The 20,829-nt window shown below is 44.2% G+C and overlaps 7 protein-coding genes across 9 annotated transcripts; 3 read left to right on the top strand and 4 right to left on the bottom strand.

Annotated features, from left to right (window-relative positions):
- Window positions 1-2,561: 2,561 nt before the first annotated feature.
- On the bottom strand, window positions 2,562-3,594 carry BDCG_00064 (exonuclease; the record flags this gene model as incomplete). Its single annotated transcript, XM_045415572.1, has 2 exons — window positions 2,562-3,177; window positions 3,239-3,594. The coding sequence occupies 2 exons, from the start codon at window positions 3,592-3,594 to the stop codon at window positions 2,562-2,564; spliced, it is 972 nt and encodes a 323-aa protein (XP_045271496.1).
- A 97-nt stretch (window positions 3,595-3,691) lies between these two features.
- On the bottom strand, window positions 3,692-8,287 carry BDCG_00063 (p60 domain-containing protein). Its single transcript, XM_045415571.1, has 3 exons — window positions 5,215-8,287; window positions 4,198-5,139; window positions 3,692-4,133 (listed from the first exon to the last, which is right to left on the bottom strand). Exons 1-3 carry the CDS (start codon window positions 5,346-5,348, stop codon window positions 3,920-3,922), a joined length of 1,290 nt encoding a protein of 429 aa, XP_045271495.1. The 5' UTR covers window positions 5,349-8,287; the 3' UTR covers window positions 3,692-3,919.
- On the top strand, window positions 5,530-8,405 carry BDCG_00062 (pre-mRNA-splicing factor cef1). The gene is made up of 3 exons (XM_045415570.1): window positions 5,530-5,633; window positions 5,694-6,071; window positions 6,126-8,405. The coding sequence occupies exons 1-3, from the start codon at window positions 5,608-5,610 to the stop codon at window positions 8,098-8,100; spliced, it is 2,379 nt and encodes a 792-aa protein (XP_045271494.1). The 5' UTR covers window positions 5,530-5,607; the 3' UTR covers window positions 8,101-8,405.
- A 12-nt stretch (window positions 8,406-8,417) lies between these two features.
- Window positions 8,418-11,190, top strand: BDCG_00061. Of its 2 annotated transcripts, XM_045415568.1 has the most exons (6): window positions 8,418-8,708; window positions 8,800-8,827; window positions 8,914-8,978; window positions 9,053-9,087; window positions 9,158-10,341; window positions 10,416-11,190. In XM_045415568.1, the coding sequence occupies exons 1-6, from the start codon at window positions 8,626-8,628 to the stop codon at window positions 10,572-10,574; spliced, it is 1,554 nt and encodes a 517-aa protein (XP_045278998.1). In that variant the 5' UTR covers window positions 8,418-8,625; the 3' UTR covers window positions 10,575-11,190. The 2 variants fall into 2 exon arrangements, with proteins under 2 accessions (XP_045278998.1, XP_045278999.1); XM_045415569.1 differs by having other exon boundaries at window positions 8,800-8,978.
- On the bottom strand, window positions 10,426-16,659 carry BDCG_00060 (the record flags this gene model as incomplete). Of its 2 annotated transcripts, XM_045415567.1 has the most annotated exons (5): window positions 10,426-15,292; window positions 15,352-15,522; window positions 15,573-15,848; window positions 15,982-16,227; window positions 16,351-16,659. In XM_045415567.1, the coding sequence occupies 4 exons, from the start codon at window positions 16,211-16,213 to the stop codon at window positions 11,985-11,987; spliced, it is 3,987 nt and encodes a 1,328-aa protein (XP_045278997.1). The 2 variants fall into 2 exon arrangements, with proteins under 2 accessions (XP_045278997.1, XP_045271493.1); XM_045415566.1 differs by lacking the exon at window positions 16,351-16,659 and having other exon boundaries at window positions 11,985-15,292; window positions 15,573-15,873; window positions 15,929-16,213.
- Window positions 16,660-16,691: 32 nt separating this feature from the next.
- Window positions 16,692-18,141, bottom strand: BDCG_00059 (F-type H+-transporting ATPase subunit F). Its single transcript, XM_045415565.1, has 6 exons — window positions 18,041-18,141; window positions 17,928-17,985; window positions 17,858-17,872; window positions 17,570-17,720; window positions 17,397-17,462; window positions 16,692-17,338 (listed from the first exon to the last, which is right to left on the bottom strand). Exons 2-6 carry the CDS (start codon window positions 17,973-17,975, stop codon window positions 17,313-17,315), a joined length of 306 nt encoding a protein of 101 aa, XP_045271492.1. The 5' UTR covers window positions 17,976-17,985; window positions 18,041-18,141; the 3' UTR covers window positions 16,692-17,312.
- Window positions 18,137-19,467, top strand: BDCG_00058 (NADH dehydrogenase (ubiquinone) Fe-S protein 4). Its single transcript, XM_045415564.1, has 3 exons — window positions 18,137-18,511; window positions 18,571-18,681; window positions 18,745-19,467. Exons 1-3 carry the CDS (start codon window positions 18,258-18,260, stop codon window positions 19,052-19,054), a joined length of 675 nt encoding a protein of 224 aa, XP_045271491.1. The 5' UTR covers window positions 18,137-18,257; the 3' UTR covers window positions 19,055-19,467.
- Window positions 19,468-20,829: the final 1,362 nt, after the last annotated feature.

The following is a 20,829-nucleotide window of genomic DNA, read 5'->3' as shown; positions in this document are numbered from 1 at the left end:
TAATCTTGTATTATATCTATCTTGACACATTTCTTATAAAAGAACTTAGTCTTAGAATCTTTAATTATGACTTCAGTATGAGAATTCTTGATCATAGCAATTATAGTATCAGTGTGAATGTGACTGAGATTGTAATATTAATTTAAAAGAGTCTTTGATATTCTTATATTCTGTGTTTTCATATTCACAGAATTAATATTATTAACAGTAGTAGTAGCAGTCACAGAAAGATTAACTTTTCAGTTAAAATTATACTTATAAAATATTGTAATATACTTAACTATCTTATTCAGATAATTGAAATTCTCATTAAACTTCTATTTATTAATCTTATATATATTATTCTGAACAGTCTGAACTGTATGAAAAATAACACTGTTCAGAGCTCTGCAAATGAAAAATGAGAGAATAGTAGAAAATAATATAAATCAGAATCTCTGATCTTCAAGCTTTGTAAATAAGAGCAGATTAACTGTAATATTAGAAATATAGTAAATATTCTATAAGTTAATATTATTATTCTTAATTTTCAAGATAATAGTTTTAATCTTCTTAATAAACTCAGTTCTCTCAGTTGCAGAATTAACAGAGATATTATCATTAAAAGATTTAATATTTGAAAAAGAATAAAGCTTATCTATTATATTCAGACTTGTATATATGTTCAAATATCAAGATCTAGAGAATGATTTTTCAGTGACTGTGAAAGAGAAATAGAACTCAATCTTTATAATTACTGTATTTACTGCTAATTGAGAACTTATTAAGTTATTCTTTTTCTCTTTCTTCTTATCATTCTTCTTATCATTCTTCTTTTTCTTTTTATCAGAGTGTAAGATGAAATATCTATCAATAGTATATTTATATTTTCTGCAGTGAGTACACTTTCATACAGATGTGCTTTTATTCTTATCTTTATTCTTATTCTTTTTCACAGTCACAGAATTGATCTGAGACTGCTTTTTTCACTTAATAATAATCTTCTTAAATGTATAATTAATTAGTTACTTTATCAAATCATTGATATCAATGTTAACAATGAGTTTCTAGTCAGTGAAGAAAAACTTATTCAAATATATCTTAATAAATAATCTTTGATAATTCTGCAGATTGTTGAGAAAAAGATTATAATATATATTCTCAGTACTCTGACAGAGCTTCTTATAATAGATAATAAGATAGTGAAAATATCTCTGAAAAGTAAGATAATTATTCTTCTTAACTTATAATTTTATCAATTTCTTAAAGATATTAACTTATTCTTCTATCAGTAATATTATATATTTAATATTAATCTTATTTCACAGAACTACAGTATTATCAGCTTTCAAGATTTTAATAGTAATTTAAATATTTTTAATAAGACTTGATAGTATACATTTATATAGAGACTTAGAACAGATTCTTCACTTCTTAAAGTTAATATAATATATAAAAGAGAATTCTCATTAAGTTCTTAATAAAATATCAGTTTTATTAATAACTTTTATATTAGTTAATATATTAATATATCAGACTTTATAATTAGAGTTATTAAATATAATTACTGATTTAATATCTAGTATATATTTAACTTTCTTCTGATATTCTCATAACTCATTTCTCATAGTATCTCTTTATACAGAGATAGATATAGTAAGATATTAAATAATTTTAATCACAGTTATTTAATTCTGTAGTATTATTTATATAAGATTTATAAGATTGTCTACAGTGTAATAGATAGATTGATTTAGATTACTATTAAAAATTAGCATTTTAAGAGTGAGAGATAGTAAAGAATTTAATAAGTTAAAATGAACAGATTCTGCAGATAAATATTAACTCTGTTTTTCTTTATTTTAAAACTTCTTTATTATCTTATTATCAAATTTCATACTCTGATGAAAACTAATCTTAGTCTTATCTTATAAGTTAGAAGTCTTCTCATAATAAGTGATTATTCTATTAATGAGTTATTTAGTGAAGTATATAATTCTGAGTCTTGAGCTAAACTCTGAAGTAACAGATATATCACTTATATTAAAATAACTCTGCTTCTTCTAGATATGTAAAAAAAAAAAGAGTGATATTCTTCACAATGAAGAATATACTTTCTTAAAAATATAAAGTATATAAATCTGCTAATTAGTAGATTTAGAAAAAATGAAATATCTCTAATAAAGAGTAAGAGTCTTTTCAAAAAAGATATAAACTATCTATGTCAAAAATATGTTGATACAACATTCTAAAAAGAAAAACATGTCATTCAGGCTATAACCTGTAGAATAGTTGAAGGTTGTATTGAGATCTATCTACAAGAACATAATATAGTGGTGGGTCACGTGATCTAGTGGGATCGCTAACCGCAACGGCCGTAAGGGCCAACACATTCTACTGGCGCGAGGCAGAGGAGCAAATATCCAGTTCAAGTTCCATTATTATTGAACAAATTGGATATATTAGGATTAATATGAAGTTTAATCCTTAGTATCATCTACGAGGTGGGGTATTTAAATGTCATCAAGATGCATGCTCCACAGAAATGGCTCCAAACATAAACATATCAACTAGGCAGTGATCTATTTCTTCCCCCTTTTCTTTTTTCCATTCCTCCTTTTCTTCGCACTACTGTCGGCCTTCTGACCATCTTTGTCCGTGGGTGTACGTATAGGCGGCCATTTCTTCGCATGCTCCCTCTCAAACGCTTCCTTGTCTCGTCGGAAAAGAAGCATCGTTGCCTGCGCATCCTCAACACTCGAATGGGCAGCTCCTTGTATTTCTAAACCTAATAGCTCAGAAGCTAATATCTTTAGACGTGGTGAGCTACCACCAGCAATCCTCCGGTACGGAGGGTGTTTACTGGTATCCCGGATATCACGCTTCGGATGGCTCAGGAGCAAGGCGTCTAAATCGTTTCGGACAGCATGCCCTATCAAAATGCATCCATCCAGGATTCCTGCCACGTCTTTTTGGACTACTTCAAATTCTCTGGCGTCCGCCATGTGTTTTTCTGACACCCCGCTTATGTGTGTTCGCCAGTCCGTCACCGCTTCCTTCGGCCGGACAAACGAATCGTACACTTGTTCACCATTGTAGTTGACGATACTCACGCGGGCTAGAGCCGAGTCGCGATCGGGATTCGGCCCCACGCCCACCATTTCACAGTCGATAGCGATATATTTCCCCACCTCCGTGCTGTAGATGCAGTTAGCTTTTTGAACTAAATTGCGATTAATAGTTTTGGTAGGAAACTAACGTCGGAGATATCCCTTCGTTAACCTTCGCTTCGCTAGAAGGTTTTGATTGTGTCTGCACTATTGAAGTTGTAGATCCATTCCGTTGCGAAAGAGTCGTTATAGAACGCTTTTCTGATTCTTCCCCGTTGGCATCCGTTGACAGCACCAAGCCCATCTTCCTCCTTTTGGAAAACTTTTCACCCTTCTCGCATCTGTTACCGGTTATTGATGGTGACGATAATGATGTTCTCTTCCTCTTCACTTCATGGCTCGTCGCGGAGGTATTTGCCCTGCGTTTTTGGGCGGTGGGGGGACTGTCTTTCTTCAGAGTTTCTTGAAGCTTTCGCCAATTACTCGAGAGGTTGTTTAGTTCCATTCCAATGGCGACGAATTTATGTATCCGCTCATAGCGATATTGAATAACACAATAATTATAGGGATTTTTCTGTTGGGAGAGAGCTTTAGTAGCTTGCGATGACCTGTTGGGTGGAAGTTGCGGAAAGAAGTGAATCTAGCATTTTTAAAGTTTCCGGCGCATTTCTGCAAACAGAGCAAACAGAGAGCCATGATGTCAAATATTAAATAATATATTGAAAGGCCAAGTTACTCCTCCACAGTACAAAAAAGGGCCATGATAATAGCATTAAATCTCTAGAATTCATATTGTCAAAACTCCATAAAACGCCAATTAGCTCATTAATCTATGGTTTAATTTTGAAGTCCTTGTAAGTCCATTTCTCTGTATAATCCCTCTTCGCCTTCTTCGGTTGCGTAATTGGATTTCTCGCTTCAAGTTTGCCTTGAACGATGAGATTCCGGAACCTGTCTCCGAGTAAATTGCCCTCGGGCTTCAATAAACGTAGAGAGTCTTGCAGTTCATCCGGTAAAACGACCTCCAATGGTTTGGCAGGAACCCTAAGGTAAACATTGTCAGTTAAATAGAATCCATTCACTGGTCAATGCAATCGGGTCTGCTTACGGGTTTTTCCCAAAAGGTCTCTTCCGTAGAAATCTATCGTCCCCTTCTACTAATGAGTCATCCTCTGCTTTCTGCAGCTGTTTTGCAGCTTCTTCTTTCGCTGCGACCGCTTCAGCTATCGCTTTCACTTGAGCAGCTTGTTCTTCTCGTTTTTTAAGCTTCGCCTCCCATTTCGCTTTCCTCTCAGCCTCCTTTCTCCTCTTTATCTTATTGCGTTGAGCCCTGGTTTTCCGCTCGGGCCTCTTTTTCTTAAGCCACTCAGGGGTCTCATATTCACTCTCAAAGCCCTCCCAGGCACTCTCGTCGTCTGACTGTGCCTCTCCGCTGTCATCTTTGGCAGCTTCGATTCGCGCTAATCTCTCTTGTTCTGCCTTTTCCTCTTCTAGACGCTTCTTCTCCGCGTCAACTTCTTTTTGACCCTCCTCGGTTAGAAGACGGTCCCAGTCTTCAAATGTCGGGTTATAACTTATTCCGGGATCTGGCTTTTTGATCGATGGCACAGGCTTTCCGTTGGCTGCCAATGAAAGGGATGGGAGTTTTGTTGTTGGAGGTACGACGATTGGTTTGGGCTTCTCAAGGAAATTTAATTTCGTTTGCTCTGCAGGTTCAGGAGTGTTGTCCTCATCCCAAGGGTCATGCGATATTCTTTTGTCATCATCTTGTTCCTGAATATTTGCATTTTTCGCAACTTGCTTCAACCGCATCCACTCTTTGTGAGTGACCCAGTCGCTCCTCGACCGCTTGCTTTTTGGTTCAAGTATCCCATCTGTAACTTTAGAACTTCCCCGTTTGCGGCTGTCAACTGAAGGGATTGCAGAACGGCGGGCAAGTATCTCATCACACTTCAAGGGTTTTGTACTCTTCACTTTTCGTTGGAGTTCGTCTGAGCCTTTGGAGTCTAGAACGAAGAGGTCCTCGGAAGGCTTTTCTGCAATAACACCCCTAAATTAAAGTAGAACGGATCAGTAATCTATACTTCAGGATATGATAATAATTCAATGAGGTGAATAGGCCAACCCTTCGATTTCTTCCTCTCGTACTCGCTGTAGGCCCGCATCGACTTCAGTAATATCCACATGTTTTCTCCATGCCCTTTTCCCTTTTCGAGAAGGTTGCTTGTATTGATGAGGTGCTTCGATTGCAGTCGCCATTTTTGTCAGCTAGAACCCGTATTGCTGCCCTGAAAAAGGGTTGGAGGGAATAGCAGATTTCTTTTGAGATAGCGCCCGACACAAGAAATTTTGGGTTTGGTTGGTTTATCAATTTGGTTAGCGGCAATGGCGCTAAAAAGGCGCGTCAAAGGCGCCAAAACTCCTTTGCCATTCATCCTTCTTGCACGCTTCCCGACAACATTCAGCTGGCTAGCGCAACAACCAACCTCAAGCCTGGTCATTCACGTCGCCAGTCAAGATGCCAGTCGTCAAGGGCGGAGTATGGTAAGCTACTACGTTTTTTTCTCATCATCTTGTGTTCCCGCGCGCTAATCCCCGTATCAGGACGAATATTGAGGATGAGATCGTTAAGGTAGCTGTGTCCAAATATGGACTGAATCAGTGGGCGCGAGTATCCTCCCTTCTTGCCAGGAAAACGCCGAAACAATGCAAAGCACGCTGGTCAGAATGGCTAGACCCCGCTATCCGGAAGATCGAGTGGTCGCGAGAGGAAGACGAAAAACTACTCCATCTGGCCAAGTTAATGCCTACTCAGTGGCGAACTATCGCTCCTATTGTCGGAAGGACGGCGACCCAATGCTTAGAACGATATCAAAAGCTGTTGGATGAAGCAGAGGCCCGGGAATCCGATGAACTGGGCCTAGGCGGTCCTGCCGGAGGTGAAACTGCAGCCCCTAGTGCTGATGATGTCAGAAGACTACGGTACGATAAACTCTCTCCCTGTATCGCTAATCGCCACTAATCTTTTTCCTTTAGGCCAGGCGAATTGGACCCCGATCCCGAATCTAAACCCGCACGCCCCGATACCATCGATCTCGATGAGGACGAAAAGGAGATGCTTAGCGAGGCACGTGCTCGCCTCGCGAATACACAAGGAAAGAAAGCCAAGCGGAAAGCTCGAGAGCGCCAATTGGAAGAGTCACGTCGCCTTGCGGTTCTACAAAAGCGTCGTGAGCTGAAAAATGCCGGGGTTAACATTAAAGTCGTCAGCCGAAAGAAGGGCCAGATGGATTACAATGCGGATATTCCTTTTGAGAAACAGCCAGCCCCCGGCTTCTACGATACTTTGGAAGAGGAAGCCAGGAATGAGCGGCAGAGGGCATTATTCGATCCTCGAAAGCAACAGCTTGCCAGTAAACGGAAAGGCGATCAAGACGAGGATCCCGAAAGGAAGAGAAGAAAAAATGACAAAAGTGGCAATGCTGCTTTCGCTGCGGCTGCAAAGGCAGGCCAGATGCAGAAAATCCGAGAAGCGGAACAGAGCAGTAAGCGTCGGGCCCTCGTACTCCCCTCTCCCCAAGTAAGCGAAACCGAGCTTGAAGAGATCGTGAAAATGGGCATGGCGGGAGAGCGGGCAAGCAAGATGGCAGGGGAAGAGGAGAATGATGGAACGCGAGGTTTAATCAGTAACTATTCTGCAATCGTTGGGGGCACACCCATTCGAACTCCCAGAGCCCCGGCTGAAGAAGATCGGATTGCAAACGAAATCCGAAATATCAAAGCCTTGACGGAAACACAATCCTCCCTGCTGGGCGGAGAAAATACGCCATTACATGAAGGCGGTGGATCTACTGGCTTTGAAGGAATTGCGCCGCGGAAACATGCACTCGTTACACCGAATCCCATGGCCACACCTTTCCGTCAAGCTAGTGCTAATGGTATAGGTGCCACTCCAATGAAAACGCCAATGGGCGTAGGAGCCACCCCACTACGTACACCCAGAGACAACTTTGCTATCAACAAGGATGCTGATATGGGGTCTCTTGTTGGTAACACTCCAAGGGATGTGAAATTGCGTGAGGACTTTTTACGGCGCCAATTACGCAGCCAACTTGGCAATCTTCCTACGCCAAAAGAGGTGGAGTGGGAGCTGGAGGAATTGCCAACGGAAGAAGCAGAGCCAAGTGTCAAAGAGGTGCTTTCCGAAGAGGATGCAGCTGAACGGGATAGGAGAAATAAAGCTGCCGCTGACAGGGCGGCTCAGGCTGAATTTAAAAGGCAGACCCAAGTATATCAACTAGGTCTGCCGCGACCTAGTGTTCTCAACCTGGACGCATTGGTGGGGAAGTCAAGTCATGTTTCAGACCCTGCACAGCACTTGATTACGCGAGAGATGATCACCCTTATTGCCCACGATGCCCGGAAATTCCCCTTGCCTGGTGCTAAGATTGAGGGAAATGCTCCGAAATTGGCCTCTTTTAGCGATGCACAACTGGCCGAAGCCCGTGCGGCTATCGTAGCTGAGGTGGCCTCTCTTCCTTCCCAGCAGGATTGGCAGGATACTTTCACGACCTCATGGTCTTTCCTCCATGAATCATCCGGCCTCCCAGGCCTCTCACTCTTCACCGACGACGATGATTATGAGATGCAGGAGCAACTCATGATGACCGCTTTTGACAATGTGCAGACTTCACTTCTAGCCACTGCAGAACAAGGGAATAAGTTAGAGAAGAAGATTTCTCTCCACAATGGCGGGTATCAAGCTCGGGCAAAAACTCTCAGGACGAAAATTGTGGAAGCCAATGAAGCGCTCGAGAAGGCCAAATTCGAGCTAGACGCTTTCCGAACACTTCAGCTTGGAGAAGAATCGGGTATCAGCAGGAGACTAGAGGTTCTCCGGGATGAAGTGACGTTTGTCTCTCGTCGTGAGCGCGAGGCGCAGGAGCTGTACAGATCGCGAAAGGAAGAGCTAGAGTCACTAGAGAGCGGCGCAGTGAATGGATGGGGCTAGTGGGAAGCATGACGATGATGTGATAATTGTGTCAGAGGTCTGATCAATCTATCTATCTCTTTTCTATTGGGTTGGTTGGGGGCTTGCTTGTATTAATATCATATCCTAACAAAGCGGTGACGGGTTGTCATTTTTGTTTACTGGGTTTTTTTTTAGGTTATTTTATATGGTTAGTACTTGAACAAAGCCATTCAGATTTTACAGAAAACTAGAATCGAAGTTGTTTATCTCGCCCTGGTGGGAATTTCATTTCGTTCCTTGACATGCCATCCTGTTGCTGAGTCAGGCAGAATTCCGACATTCCAACCTTGGAAAGTTTACGCCTGCCTGCAATGGGTGGGTGGCGTTACCGCGCACCACAGCCTCAAAGGCAACAAGTCCAGAGCCAACGCCAGGAACATCAAAACTTCTACCCAACAGCGAGCGACAAGGCGCATCAATCCCATCCATCAATATCTCCACCGTAACGCCCATTTCCATCTCAAAACAACGTCGTACTCCATAGAAATTATTGCTGTGAATAACATGGGCGTTAGTGACGCTTCGCAAGAGGCCTCTGGCACCCCAGACCCCGTCGAGACGGGTTTTGCCACTCTCAACTCGCTGAGGTACGCTCCCAAATTTGATATACACGAAATTCCCCATAGCCAAAATCATTCTGAACATCCACATATGCTGATTTCTGTCGATTTTGTTAAGGATCGGTGTGAAGGCTTTCGTCGAGAAGGTGAGCGAAAAAATTTGCCCAGCCACATACATCGAGTCACGTGATATCCACTACCCGCAAGAGGGATTAACCATGAATGAATATAGGATGGCGAGAATCGAAAAGCAGAGATTCTATCTATGAGACAGCGAAAGGGAGGCTCAAGTTTTTAGTAGGGCTCCTTTTTCTTTTTCTTTTTCAATTTTTCCCCCCTCTGCTGCTACTAGATACTAACGGTCGCATTAGCGTTCACTACGTCGATTTCAATAAACGGCTTGACGGTATGTTCAGAAAAGCGATGTTGAAACGTGAATTCGAAATTCCATTTTACTAATATATGCACTTTTACAGAATGGGTTCCTGCGTCCAGGATTGATTTGACCCAGGAGGTTGAGTGGCCACAGCCAGAGAAACCCGAGAAGAAGAAAGTTTCTGGTGCTGCAGCTACAAAGGCGCAGCCGAAGAATGCTCCGAAGCGACCTCGTGGAGATAGCCAAGGAATTTCCTCGACTCCGGATCTTCTTGCTGGCAAAAATTTGAATATCAGCAAGGCATCTCGTGCATCCAAGGCTGGCGGGAAGGAGAACCGTGAAGATGAAACGCCACTGAACCTTTCGCTGCTGGGCAGCGAGGTTGTTTCCTCAGTTGGCACGCCTAGACTGGATGGGGAGTCTGAAGATATCGAAATGCTCGATGCTGTTGATGTAGATGCAAAGCAAGCTATAAAGCAAGAGGAGGATAAGCTAGCAGCACAAATTGCGAAAGAAGAGGAGATTGAAAAGCTCCGCACAGGCGGGAGCATGACTCAAAACCCGACCGAGATCCATCGGGTACGAAACTTGACTCATATCCAAATGGGAAAGTTCGAGATAGAACCTTGGTACTTTTCGCCTTATCCAACACATTTCACTGATGCGGACATGGTGTACATCGATGAGTTCTGTCTCAGCTACTTTGATCAGAAACGGTCTTTCGAAAGGCACCGTACCAAATGTACCCTTGTCCATCCGCCCGGAAACGAAATCTACCGTGACGATCATGTTTCATTTTTCGAGGTCGATGGACGCCGCCAGCGGACCTGGTGTCGAAACTTATGTCTCCTTAGCAAGCTATTCCTTGATCACAAGACTCTCTACTACGACGTTGACCCCTTCCTCTTCTACTGCATGACTACGCGAGACGAACATGGCTGTCATTTGGTCGGATACTTCTCCAAAGAGAAAGAATCCGCAGAAGGGTACAATGTAGCCTGTATCCTGACGTTGCCACAGTACCAGCGTCGAGGCTTCGGGCGTCTACTCATCGCTTTTAGTTACGAGCTTAGCAAACGAGAAAACAAGCTGGGTTCGCCCGAGAAGCCTCTTAGTGACCTGGGCCTATTGGGTTATCGTCAATACTGGCGAGAAACCATCGTCGACATCCTGATGGAGCCAGGTCGAGAGAGCATCAGTGAAAGCGAACTGGCGAGTCTTAGCGCGATGACGGAAAAGGATGTACACGAGACGCTTGTTGTATTGAATCTCCTTAGGTATAACGTATGTATCTGTCTTTACCCACCTACCTTGCATGCAAGATTCCTTGCCGGAAAACAGTGCTGATACTGCTACAGCGAGGAAACTGGATCATCGTCCTCACCGATGCCGTGATCGAACAACACAAAAAACGGCTGGAGAAAGAAAAAATCAAAGGCGCCCGCAAGATCGATCCCGCCAGGTTACAGTGGAAACCCCCTGTCTTTACTGCGTCAAGTCGGACGTGGAATTGGTAGAGGCGCTTCCTCGCTTTTCTCCTTTTTCTTTGCCTTCCGCCTTTCCTGTTTCTATATAGGTGGGCAGGGTTTCCCCCTACAGCCCGACGGACGGCTTTTACCTTTTCTGGTTTTGTTTTAGGTGCGAGTTTATTTGTTTGATTTTGAGCGTTTCATGGTTTGACTCAGCGAGGCGTTTGGTGTGCTTCAGAAGGTGGTTTTTTTCTCGGTGACTTATTTCTTTCCAGTCCTTGCTTGCATTCACGGCGTTTCACTTCTTTTTCATGTCCTTTACTAGCCCCAGCATTTATATATTGGGGCTACCTTCTCTGCATGTATCCTACTAATCAACATGCAATTACCACGTTCGGTATAGAAAGCTACGTAACAAGCAAGCAATGAGACAGTATTTAGAACGGCATAAGTAGTAACGTGCTTTTCGAACAGGGCTTGAAGATATATATATATACATTGCCATCAAGATCTCTGTGACAGCATGCGATGCGACCATTTGGTCCGTCTGCGAAGAGTCGTGATACCTACCTTAATGGTAGTGGGAAATACACCAAGTCTGCTGTTCAACGTGTGCAATAATTCCAGACCCAAAGGGAAACGAAATCATGGCTACAGTCGTCGTTCCCAGACTGCCTTCACCACAACACCCCCCGTCAGGGTCAATGCCTGACCTGCGTAATCAAACTCCACCCGCCGACGCAGCTTGAGCCTCTACGACTGCTAAACATCATGGTATTATATTCAAAATCGCGAGCTTTGAATACAGCTTCATCAGCATTTAATTTAACAAAAGAAAATAATCTTCACACTATATGGTAACAAGACGTTGGTTAATTTTGATAAAAATAAAGGGAATAATGTACAGGCCTTTATAATGCTAGGAATCATTTTCGTCACCTTTGTTTGCACGGGATTTAAGGCGCTGTCTCTGGATGGTAAGAGGTGCACATAAAAAGTATGAAAAAAACTAGCTCATCTTCGTTCCTTTAAGGTAAATTTCGCACCTCTCAGTATGAAGAGCACCCTTAATGTGGATGGTGTTTAAGTTTCGTGGGAGGTGGGGCGTAGAGTTTGATGGGGATAAATGGTGAGATGTAAAGGGTTAATCGAGCGAAGACAAAATGGAAAGAGAGCAGGTACAGCGAGTATAAGCGTAGGATTAGAATAAAACATAACGAAAAAGAGCTTAAAAAAAAAAAAAAGAAAAAAGAAAAAAAAGAAAAAAAAGAAAAAAAAAAAAGAAAAAGAAAAAGAAAAAAGGGTACAGGTAAATAGTGGCCCCAGGTACCTCCCGAAAAAGTAGAGTGCTCTCAGCTCAACACTTGCAAAGGTAGCGATGCAGGTCATTAGCCAATGCAACCTAGAACATGCCACGCAATATGATGCCAAATTCCTAAAATTGGCATTCGAATAGCACTAATGGGCGGTGTTAGACGCACGGTTGGCCCAGCTGCCACTGCTTTGGGCCGCTCGCTGTGTAGAAGAGTGTGGATGTTTTCTTGATGCGTGGGAATGGCTATAGTTGCCAGATCCGTCTCTAGGCTTCGCATTTTTCCGCTGTTTGAAGGTTGAAGGACCCCTCGGGCGGGGAGGCGTGTTGCCTCCCTTCTTTGGCAACATGAGTGTCTTGGCTGCATCCCCACCGGGTAAATGAATGATAACTGATGTATTGTCATCGTCAAAAAAACCCGCAATATACGGCTCAATGCTCAAGGGCTGGACAGGCTTCTGATATTTAGGGCGCAAGCGGGAATGTGGTGGTGGGAGAGCTGGTAGCCACGCAGCCTTGGGAGCTATGATTGGCAATTTCACAACTGGAGTCGAGCCTGCTTCCCGGTCTTCAAAAATAGCCTCCTCATCCTCAACATCCTTAGACGTAGCTCTACCGGCATCGCGGAGAAGTTCCATCTCGTCATATTGTGGAAAGGATACGGACGCGGGAGATGTGGATGGCTGAACTTCAAGAGGCTCCTTGGTAGCGGAGGTAACGGCAAGAGCGTAAGTCTTACCCGGTGAAGGCTTTTTACCAAACAACCCATTAAATCTGTCTTGCCATGACGTGGTGTTCGCAATGAGTTGAGGAGGGGGACGGACTGCCGGAGCCGCAGCCATGGAAGCGAACGTGGCGGGCGGAGGTGGTGGTGAGGTTTGCCGCGGAGGGAGTTTCACACGAGGTTTCGGGGTTGGCAAGTGGACCAACGGCCGATTAGAATCTCCAGTAAAAACTGGGTGGCTGGAAATATCGTCTGGTGGAGGCGGTGAAGGGCTTTGGGGATATATGTTAGGGATATTTGCCGGCCTTCTAAGCTGGTCCCCACCGGGAGGGAAAAATCTCGATTCTCTTCCGGTAGCATTCGGGAGGGTCTTCGTAGACACATCGGAGAAAGGCAATGGAGGAACTGCTGGCGGGAATCCATGCAACGGTGGAAGTGATGCTCCCCGATCATTCGTTCTGGTAGTCCCGTGGCGCTGACCAGTTGGATCATTCTCGACTTGCCGCCATGTTTCATTAAATGAAACTTGAAGGGAGGCAGGGCTAAGGCCGCTCCGCGTTTCTTCATCACGCAAGGCTGCAAATTCTCGATGAAAGTTCTCACCCCCGTCCAGTTCTGCTTTCGCTGCAACAGTATGGAAATCATTCCAGCCAGCTGCGTCCTGGGATCGACGGGAGACTTGGTCATTTTGCCACCGTTGTGGTTGTGTATGGGAGCTTGGGGGCCCTATAGGTGTTGGTCGAGCAATTGGCTTAAGAGGCTCGTTGATGGCAAGTCGAGAAGGTCGTTCTTGGGGGGATGCTAGTGGCGATAACGGACGGCCGTTATCTACCATGGGCTGCGGCCTTTCGGTACTTCCAAGTCGATCTGCTGTGGGCGGTAGCCCAATCGTGAGTGGTAAATCTCGGGAAGGAAATCCAGTCAAATTCCTATCGAAAGTGCCATTTCCCAGTGCCTTATCATTGCTTAGTGGGCCCCACAATGACGAAGTCGGAGGGGGATGAGAACTAAGGTTCTGGCCAGACCACGAAGTGTAGGTTGCTGTTCCCGCAAGGGGTCCTTTCCACTGCGGCGGCTTTTCATCTAGAATGGACTCGTGACGTGATTCTGTTGGAGAAGACTCCGTGGAAGGACGTACTCCATTGACATTTGTTGGGAGAGACCTGGCAGATTCTAATTTAGAATCTCGGGAGGGGGATGGCGGTTGGCGGGGTTGGTTGTTTGCGAATGACCGGTCTGGACCTCTTTCGCTCGCTGCTACTAATTTTTTAGCGGATGCTGGATGGTGTACTTTCATCATTCCATATTGTTTTGGCTCCCCGGAAGGTTCAGGAACAGGAGGAGGCTTAGGGGGTGAATAACCAGTTCCTCCTGCCGCTTGCTTTGATAATTCAGACGGCGCAGATGATTCCTCGACGGCTGGCTTTTCCGACGGGCGGTCGGAATGCTTCTCGGGAGTCTTTTCCGATGGTTTTTCAGGGGGCACTCCCATAGCTTGAAGTTTCAATCTAATTCTTTCTTGTTTTGCTGCCTCTTCCCTTTCTTCCTCTTCCTTACGGCGCTGTCTTGCAAGTTCCCTCTTTTCGCGCATGATGCGTTGTTGCATTGCAATCGGATCCTCGAACGGTACCTGCTGTTGTGCTGTCTCGTCTGTTACTGGCGGACCCGATTGTTGAGGGGCACCACCATGAAACCCGGGAGGCGCATAGTGAGTGGATGGAGGCCCTGCGCGGTTTTGGCGAGTGGAGGGTTGGGATGGCGAAATGCCACGAGAGGGGTATGGTCCTCTCTGGTGGGGGAGAGGCGATGATGGCCGTTCATTGACCCCATTAACAGGAGTTTTTCCGAGCGACATCCGGCGACCAAATGCGCCACTTCCTCCGCTAACATTGGAAGATGTACGTCTCCTTCCCCAAGAAGCACCATCAGCAGCTGATCCACGAGACTGGAATGTTGGGGAGGGTTCTGCGAGGTTTGGTTGTTCGTGGGTGGGCCGCTGTAGGAGCGAAGGTGGCCTGAAATTTGCTTCGATTCGAGCTGGGCCTCGTCGAGTATCCAGAACAGGCTCATACCGGCCAGATTGCGAGTTATAAAGTTCACGAGGGGCACTAGAATGAGTATCTCTCCATGACCGATTAAAATCATCTGCCGCAATTTCCTTTGCTGGACCTGAGGTTGCTGGCCCAGGGGCGTGGCCATGAGGGTCACGTTGTGAAAAGCGGGTTGGGGGACCAGGTAGAGGTGGGTTGATGGTCACAGGGGGAACTTTGTCAATTGGAGGTAGAGGAGCCCAAGGAGATCTGTGAGCTGCAGACTGAGCTCTGGAAGTAAGGGTCGGTTTCTCGTTGTGTCCCTTTGTCTCCCCTGATCTGTGTTGTTTATCAGCGCCTGCTCCAAGTTTCAGTACAGTCGCATTTGGGCCCGCAGAACTAGTTTTAGAAAGTAAGAGCTTGGATCTGCTTTCGAGCGAGGGAGGAGACGGCTTTCTGTCCTTCGTTGTATCTTTCTCTTTCTCTCCAGGGAGCGGAACATTTTCTGTTTGAGTGAGTTTAATCTTCGTGCCGTCATTCCATTCTATTACTTCAGGAGCCCAATCGTCCTCGTCATCATCGATATCTGCCCACTTAGCTTCCGTTCCGTTCCCATCTTCCTGAATCCTGGAGGTCATGTGTATTCCATATTGCTTTTTCAGCTCCTCATCTGTTAGGTGTTTGGTTGGTGGTTGGACAGCTGTTTGCTATAGTTAGCATCGTAATACTCAGAATTAACATGTAGTTTCGGCGTCTCACGTCTGTTTTTGTTCCAGACCTGATTTGGATCAGGACCACCATTGCCACTTTTACTACCAATACCCGTCAACTTCGGTGTCGAGTCTCGCAGCCCACCTGTCGACTTCGCCACCAATCGAGGTTTTGCAGGTTGTGAAACTGATGGAGTTGAAGATGCAGATGCAAACGACGCTGCGGACAAATTAGTTACACGTCTCGCGGAATGGTGTCGGTTCACTTACTCTTGTCCGCACTTGCTTTGGATGTCTGCAGGGGCCCTGGTGATTTCGTAACGGAAAACTTGGCGTAGGAGACTGGTTTGAATACGGACGTTCTCTTAACGGAGTTAGTGCGTATATGTTGGCTCCGGTCCGCTGATGATCGGAGATCCGTTCTACTGGTATCTGTGTCGGATCCTCCACTGGCGTCACCAAGCTGAAGCGGAGACAGTCTATCATCACCGGTATGCGATGTTTCCCCAAGTCCATTGATTGCTGGTTTTCCATCGTTTCTGGTTTCTAAATTATTGTCGCGATTCTTGTTCTACAGTAGGCTCAGTAATGACCATAAAAGCGTCGAGACCCATCTCAAGACTTACAGTTTCATTTCCAAGCGCCGTTGATCTTTCAGGGGTTGATGTTCCTAGCATACCAGGGGTGTCATGCGCTCTCTCCTGTGTCTTTGGGTCGGCTCGCTGTTCAGATTTGCTATCGTTGTTGTTGTCGTTGCTATCGTTGTCATTGTTTGAATTCTGTTGTTTAAACCCCCCCGCGTCCTCTCCAGCATTGATATTGTCGGGTTTGTTTGCAGGAACGTCGGAAGGCGATATCTCGCCGCCCGACCGGGTTTGGTTTACCACATCGTGGCTGCTCTGCTCTGCCATAACAATGCTCGAATCTGCGGAGGTTTGGCGGTTTTGCGATAGTTAGCACTACTACCCTTATCGTCACGCAGTCAAACAGCACGAAAGACAGAAACTTTGAGCACCAGGGGTATCGCAAAATGAAATGCTAAATATACCTCTTATCAAGGACTGAGTTTCGCCACGATAACCACCAAGCTCTCCTCGTACGATGTTTGTCAAAGCGTGGATGACTGAGGTGTGTGAGGTAGGTGAAGTTTCGGTATGGAGCTCAGCTTCCCTTCCGGGCCGGAACGAGCCAAAGGCGGTCGGCAGCCGTTTCGATAATGAAGCAGAGAATACAAGCCGGTGAAGCAAGCCGGATGTCTGGAAGAAATGGACTTCTCTTGGAAAATATCGATGGAGGTGAAGCAATAGGAGAGATACGTGTGGCCAAGCTGGACAGCCCAGATACGGTTAGCGGCGAAGGCCACCGCCGCTTTTTCCTTCCCTCCAAAGGCTGGGTGGGTGGCCGGGTCACCTGAGACTGGCGGCCAAACAAAATGGGTCGGCTGGTGACATCAACCACGGATGTTGTGGATGAAAGTGATTTTGCGAATTAAGTTATTGGTGCCAAATTAACTAGAGGTTATATAGTATTGCTTGCTTTTCTCTTTTTGTCTATCAACCTCTCGGGGAATCAGGAGAGAGCTACCCTACCAGGAGGCCGGGTGACTCCTTCAGCCGAGAAATCCATCCTCCTACTTAAATACAATCCATTGTAGCAAATCCGAATAAACTATCTCGCCATTCCCGTTGGCATATTGACACTGTTGACACAGTTTTCATAATTTTTCATAATTTTTCATTTTATCTCTGCCTTCTGCCTCCTACCTCCCATATATGTACTCTGTATGCATCCTCTAGTTTGGTAATCCGTAAAATAATCACAATGGGTGGCAAATCGGTTCAACTGAGACAACAGAAAATGGGAGTCAATTCTCTAAAAATATGTATTATAGTAGTAACAAGATAGGAAAGTATACTGCATTGTTTTTATATCTATATGTACATGTACATGCGGTTGCACTTTAAGCCCTTCGGCTTCGATTCGATTCGACTAGGGGTTGGAATCAACGACTTAATGCGCATTGTTCTTGTGGTGGCCTTCATGAAGGAATTAGCCTATTAGAAGATGAAGTATCCGTAGCAACAAGGAACTCACGGAGATGGAAGTAGTAATCCATGCTGTAGCCCAAAAGCATCAGTCCCCCAATGGCATGGATAATTGCTGTGATTCATCTCGTCAGCAGGTGAGCCTCAAATTTGAAAACTATGATATATTTCCAAGGGAATAAATATGACATGTAATTTGTCTTGAGTTAAGGGTTCACTCACGCATTGCAGAGGGGTTCTTTCCGAAATATCGAGCTTGGTACCGTCCAAGGAGGCCGGTGGGCTTAATTTCAGGTGCTGCTCCGCGTGGCAGTTTCTCGTAGAAGCCCACTATGCGCTCCATACGGGCGGCATCTTGAGCAGCTCCAATTCCCTATCCCAGTATTAGCCAAGAAAGTTTGCGACAATGTGGGTTTGAGCCAATTGCAGGAATTGTGTGCCGGATAGGCTGGCAACGGAAGGATATGATATGTCCAAACAGCGGGTGGTTGGTAGCGGATAGTAGCTTACGGTAGGAGAAGCAACCTATTTAGAAGTTAGAGATCTAGCGGAAGGGATAATAATTGTAAAGAAGTCGTACCTTGGGGGGAATGAGGGTCGAAAGACCGCGGCGTGCGACGTAGCTCATGGCGAGTGACCTGTGGTATATCAGAATTGTAGAAAGCAGATGTAAGGCTATTGAGGACGGCGTACTTTGATTCGGATAGCAATTGAACCAAAATCGATCGTGGTCGTAGAGTGAGGGTTGAGTATTTTGATGATGAGCTTGCTTCGTCGGAAGAGGATCAGTGGTGAACCACTCCGCGCTAGCCTGATTGGGACACTCCTTCACCCAAACCTAAGTCCTTTCCGCCTCCCCTACAACCAGCCATTCCTATCCTCGATATCTCGATTCCAACTCCACACCACAATGTCTCTATTACGGACTGGAAGGCCGTTTGGCCTAAACGCCGTCTCTTTCAGAGCTTGTCAATTGTCATCTCGGTCCAATGCTCGCTATATCAGTAAGACGCCCTCGCAAGAAGCTGAGGGCGCACCCAAAACAAGCCCAGCCGATGCACCCGGTGCCGTAGTGAGAGGCTCAATAACACGGAAAGAGACTCCTTCAGAGGCAATGGCACGCCATCAGCCAAACTACAATGCTACGGTTGACCACGGCACATCGTAAGGCGACCGCAATATGTCATGTGTGCCATTCCCGGTTGACTAACTGCGTATTTCAGATCATTCTCCCCTGTGCCCAAACGCGTTATGGACGGCAGCGAACCAAGCGGTGCCGTTGCTGCTGCTGTTCTGTCCGGAGCTCCCACCGATCTTCAAGCGCGAACCGTCAGGTATTAGATTTCTGCTAGCCCAATCTCGCTGATTTCCCACCCGCCTTACTAACAAATCGTTAGGATCTTTCAACCCTCGAAACCTGCGACACAATCTGGAACGTGGCATACCCAACACTGGCGAATGGATTGGGATGTTTTGGCGAAAGGCCATCGCTGGGAGAATCCGCTGATGGGATGGCAATCTTCCGCCGATGCCATGCAAGCAACCTTTATTGACTTCAAGTCGAAGGAAGATGCGATAGCTTTTGCCGAAAAGCAGGGATACGAATACTTTGTCCAGGAACCGAATCAACGAGTGTTCCGCCCCAAAGCTTATGCAAACAACTTTTTGCACGAGCCTAAGAAGCTCAAGCATATCAGAACCAAATAGAACAGAGAGTTCAGAAACCTCTTTCCCTTTTTTCCCGTGTATATAGTCTTGAGCCTACAAATATTTTCCATCAACCATGCGGTTTTCTAACCGAAAATGTTAATTCAACATCTATGTTAGTAGAGTATATCTGTGTCCTCGCTGTAAATGAAGACGCAAAGTTTCCAGTCTACGCTGTTTTTGCCGCACCAAAAGTGACGCGATACCTGCAAATCACTGCAATCAGCGGTAAAGCATCCTCCTCACACGTATTCAATCCCAAGCAGCCAATTTTATCTCCCCGTCGCAGAAGCCCCAGGCGATGGCGGAAGCTTATCTCATGGGGGGTGCTGCCACAGCAATCGCCTCTGCAAGTGATCCACACATGTAATATTAGCTTCTCCAAGAATAATGGAGAATCTGTAGAAGAATCAACATTATTATATTATAATCTATCTCGCAAGGTTTTCATATACGCTGCATACACAGTAGAATGTGAGACAGAGTTAACTACGCTGCGTAACCTATAACTTAGTTAACTAACTTAACTAACTTAAGTGTAGGATAGTTGAAGTTCTATTGGCAGAGCTATCTACAAAGAATCTGTTGGGGGTCCCGGGTTGATCGGCCCTGCATGACCTATTTTTGAAATGATGATAGTTGCAGAGTACTTTATCTACGCAGTATATCAATATACATTGTTAGATTCTTCTACCAGCAGTGCGCTGGTGGTGACTGAGCTCTTTTGCCCCAGTAGCCTACAGAATCTACCTAATATAGTGGCGGCCTTAGTTAGAAAGTATTGCTTATGTAATATGTCGGCCCCTCATCCTCCAAAAGAAAAAACCAGGAAGCAGAAAACTTGACCTCGTGTATACAGAAAACTTGACCTCGCTAAGTGCGCCACTTGACCTCGTTATGTAAGCTGACCTTGCAAATGTGGCCTGTGCCACTATCTGACCTCACTCAATACATCTTTTCTTGTAATTTGAAATCACTCAATTATTTATCATCAATTCTACAATTAATTCAAAATCAATTTAAAATCAATTTAAAATCAATTTAATACTGAAATTATTCTTGAATTTAATAATAAAGTAAGTATTTATATAATTTACACTGAATTAATTATTAATTGATTTTCAATCAATTGTTAATTACTTAAATATACAGATTGAATTTATTTTATTACTATAATTAATTAATAATTAATTCAGAATCAATTCAAAATCAATTCAAAATTAATTTAATACTGAAATTATTCTTGAATTTAATAATAATACTGAATTGATTATCAACTGATTTTCAATCAATTATTAATTACTTAAATATATAGATTAAATCTATTTTTATTACTATAATCAATTCAGAATCAATTTAAAATCAATTTAAAATTAATTCAAAATCAATTTAATACTAAAATTATTCTTGAATTTAATAATAAAGTAAGTATTTATATAATTTACACTGAATTGATTATTAATTGATTTTCAATCAATTATTAATTACTTAAATATACAGATTAAATTTATTTTATTACTATAATTAATTAATAATTAATTCAGAATCAATTTAAAATCAATTCAAAATCAATTTAATACTGAAATTATTCTTGAATTTAATAATAATACTGATGTGATGGGCTGCGCCCGATCAATCATATAGACTATTTCATTACACTTCATAGATTCTTCCATTTCTGATCACTGATTCACAGCCACTACAAATGTGTACACTCTGATCCTCAGTCATTCCTGATCACTGATCCGCGGCTGCTATGAACATGTGTAGTGTAC

This window comes from Blastomyces dermatitidis (assembly GCF_000003525.1).
Source record: "Blastomyces dermatitidis ER-3 genomic scaffold supercont1.1, whole genome shotgun sequence".
Classification (NCBI taxonomy): Eukaryota; Fungi; Ascomycota; class Eurotiomycetes; order Onygenales; family Ajellomycetaceae; genus Blastomyces; species Blastomyces dermatitidis.
The sequence above is the reverse complement of the archived record's forward strand: the minus strand, read 5'-3'. Positions and strand labels throughout refer to the sequence as shown.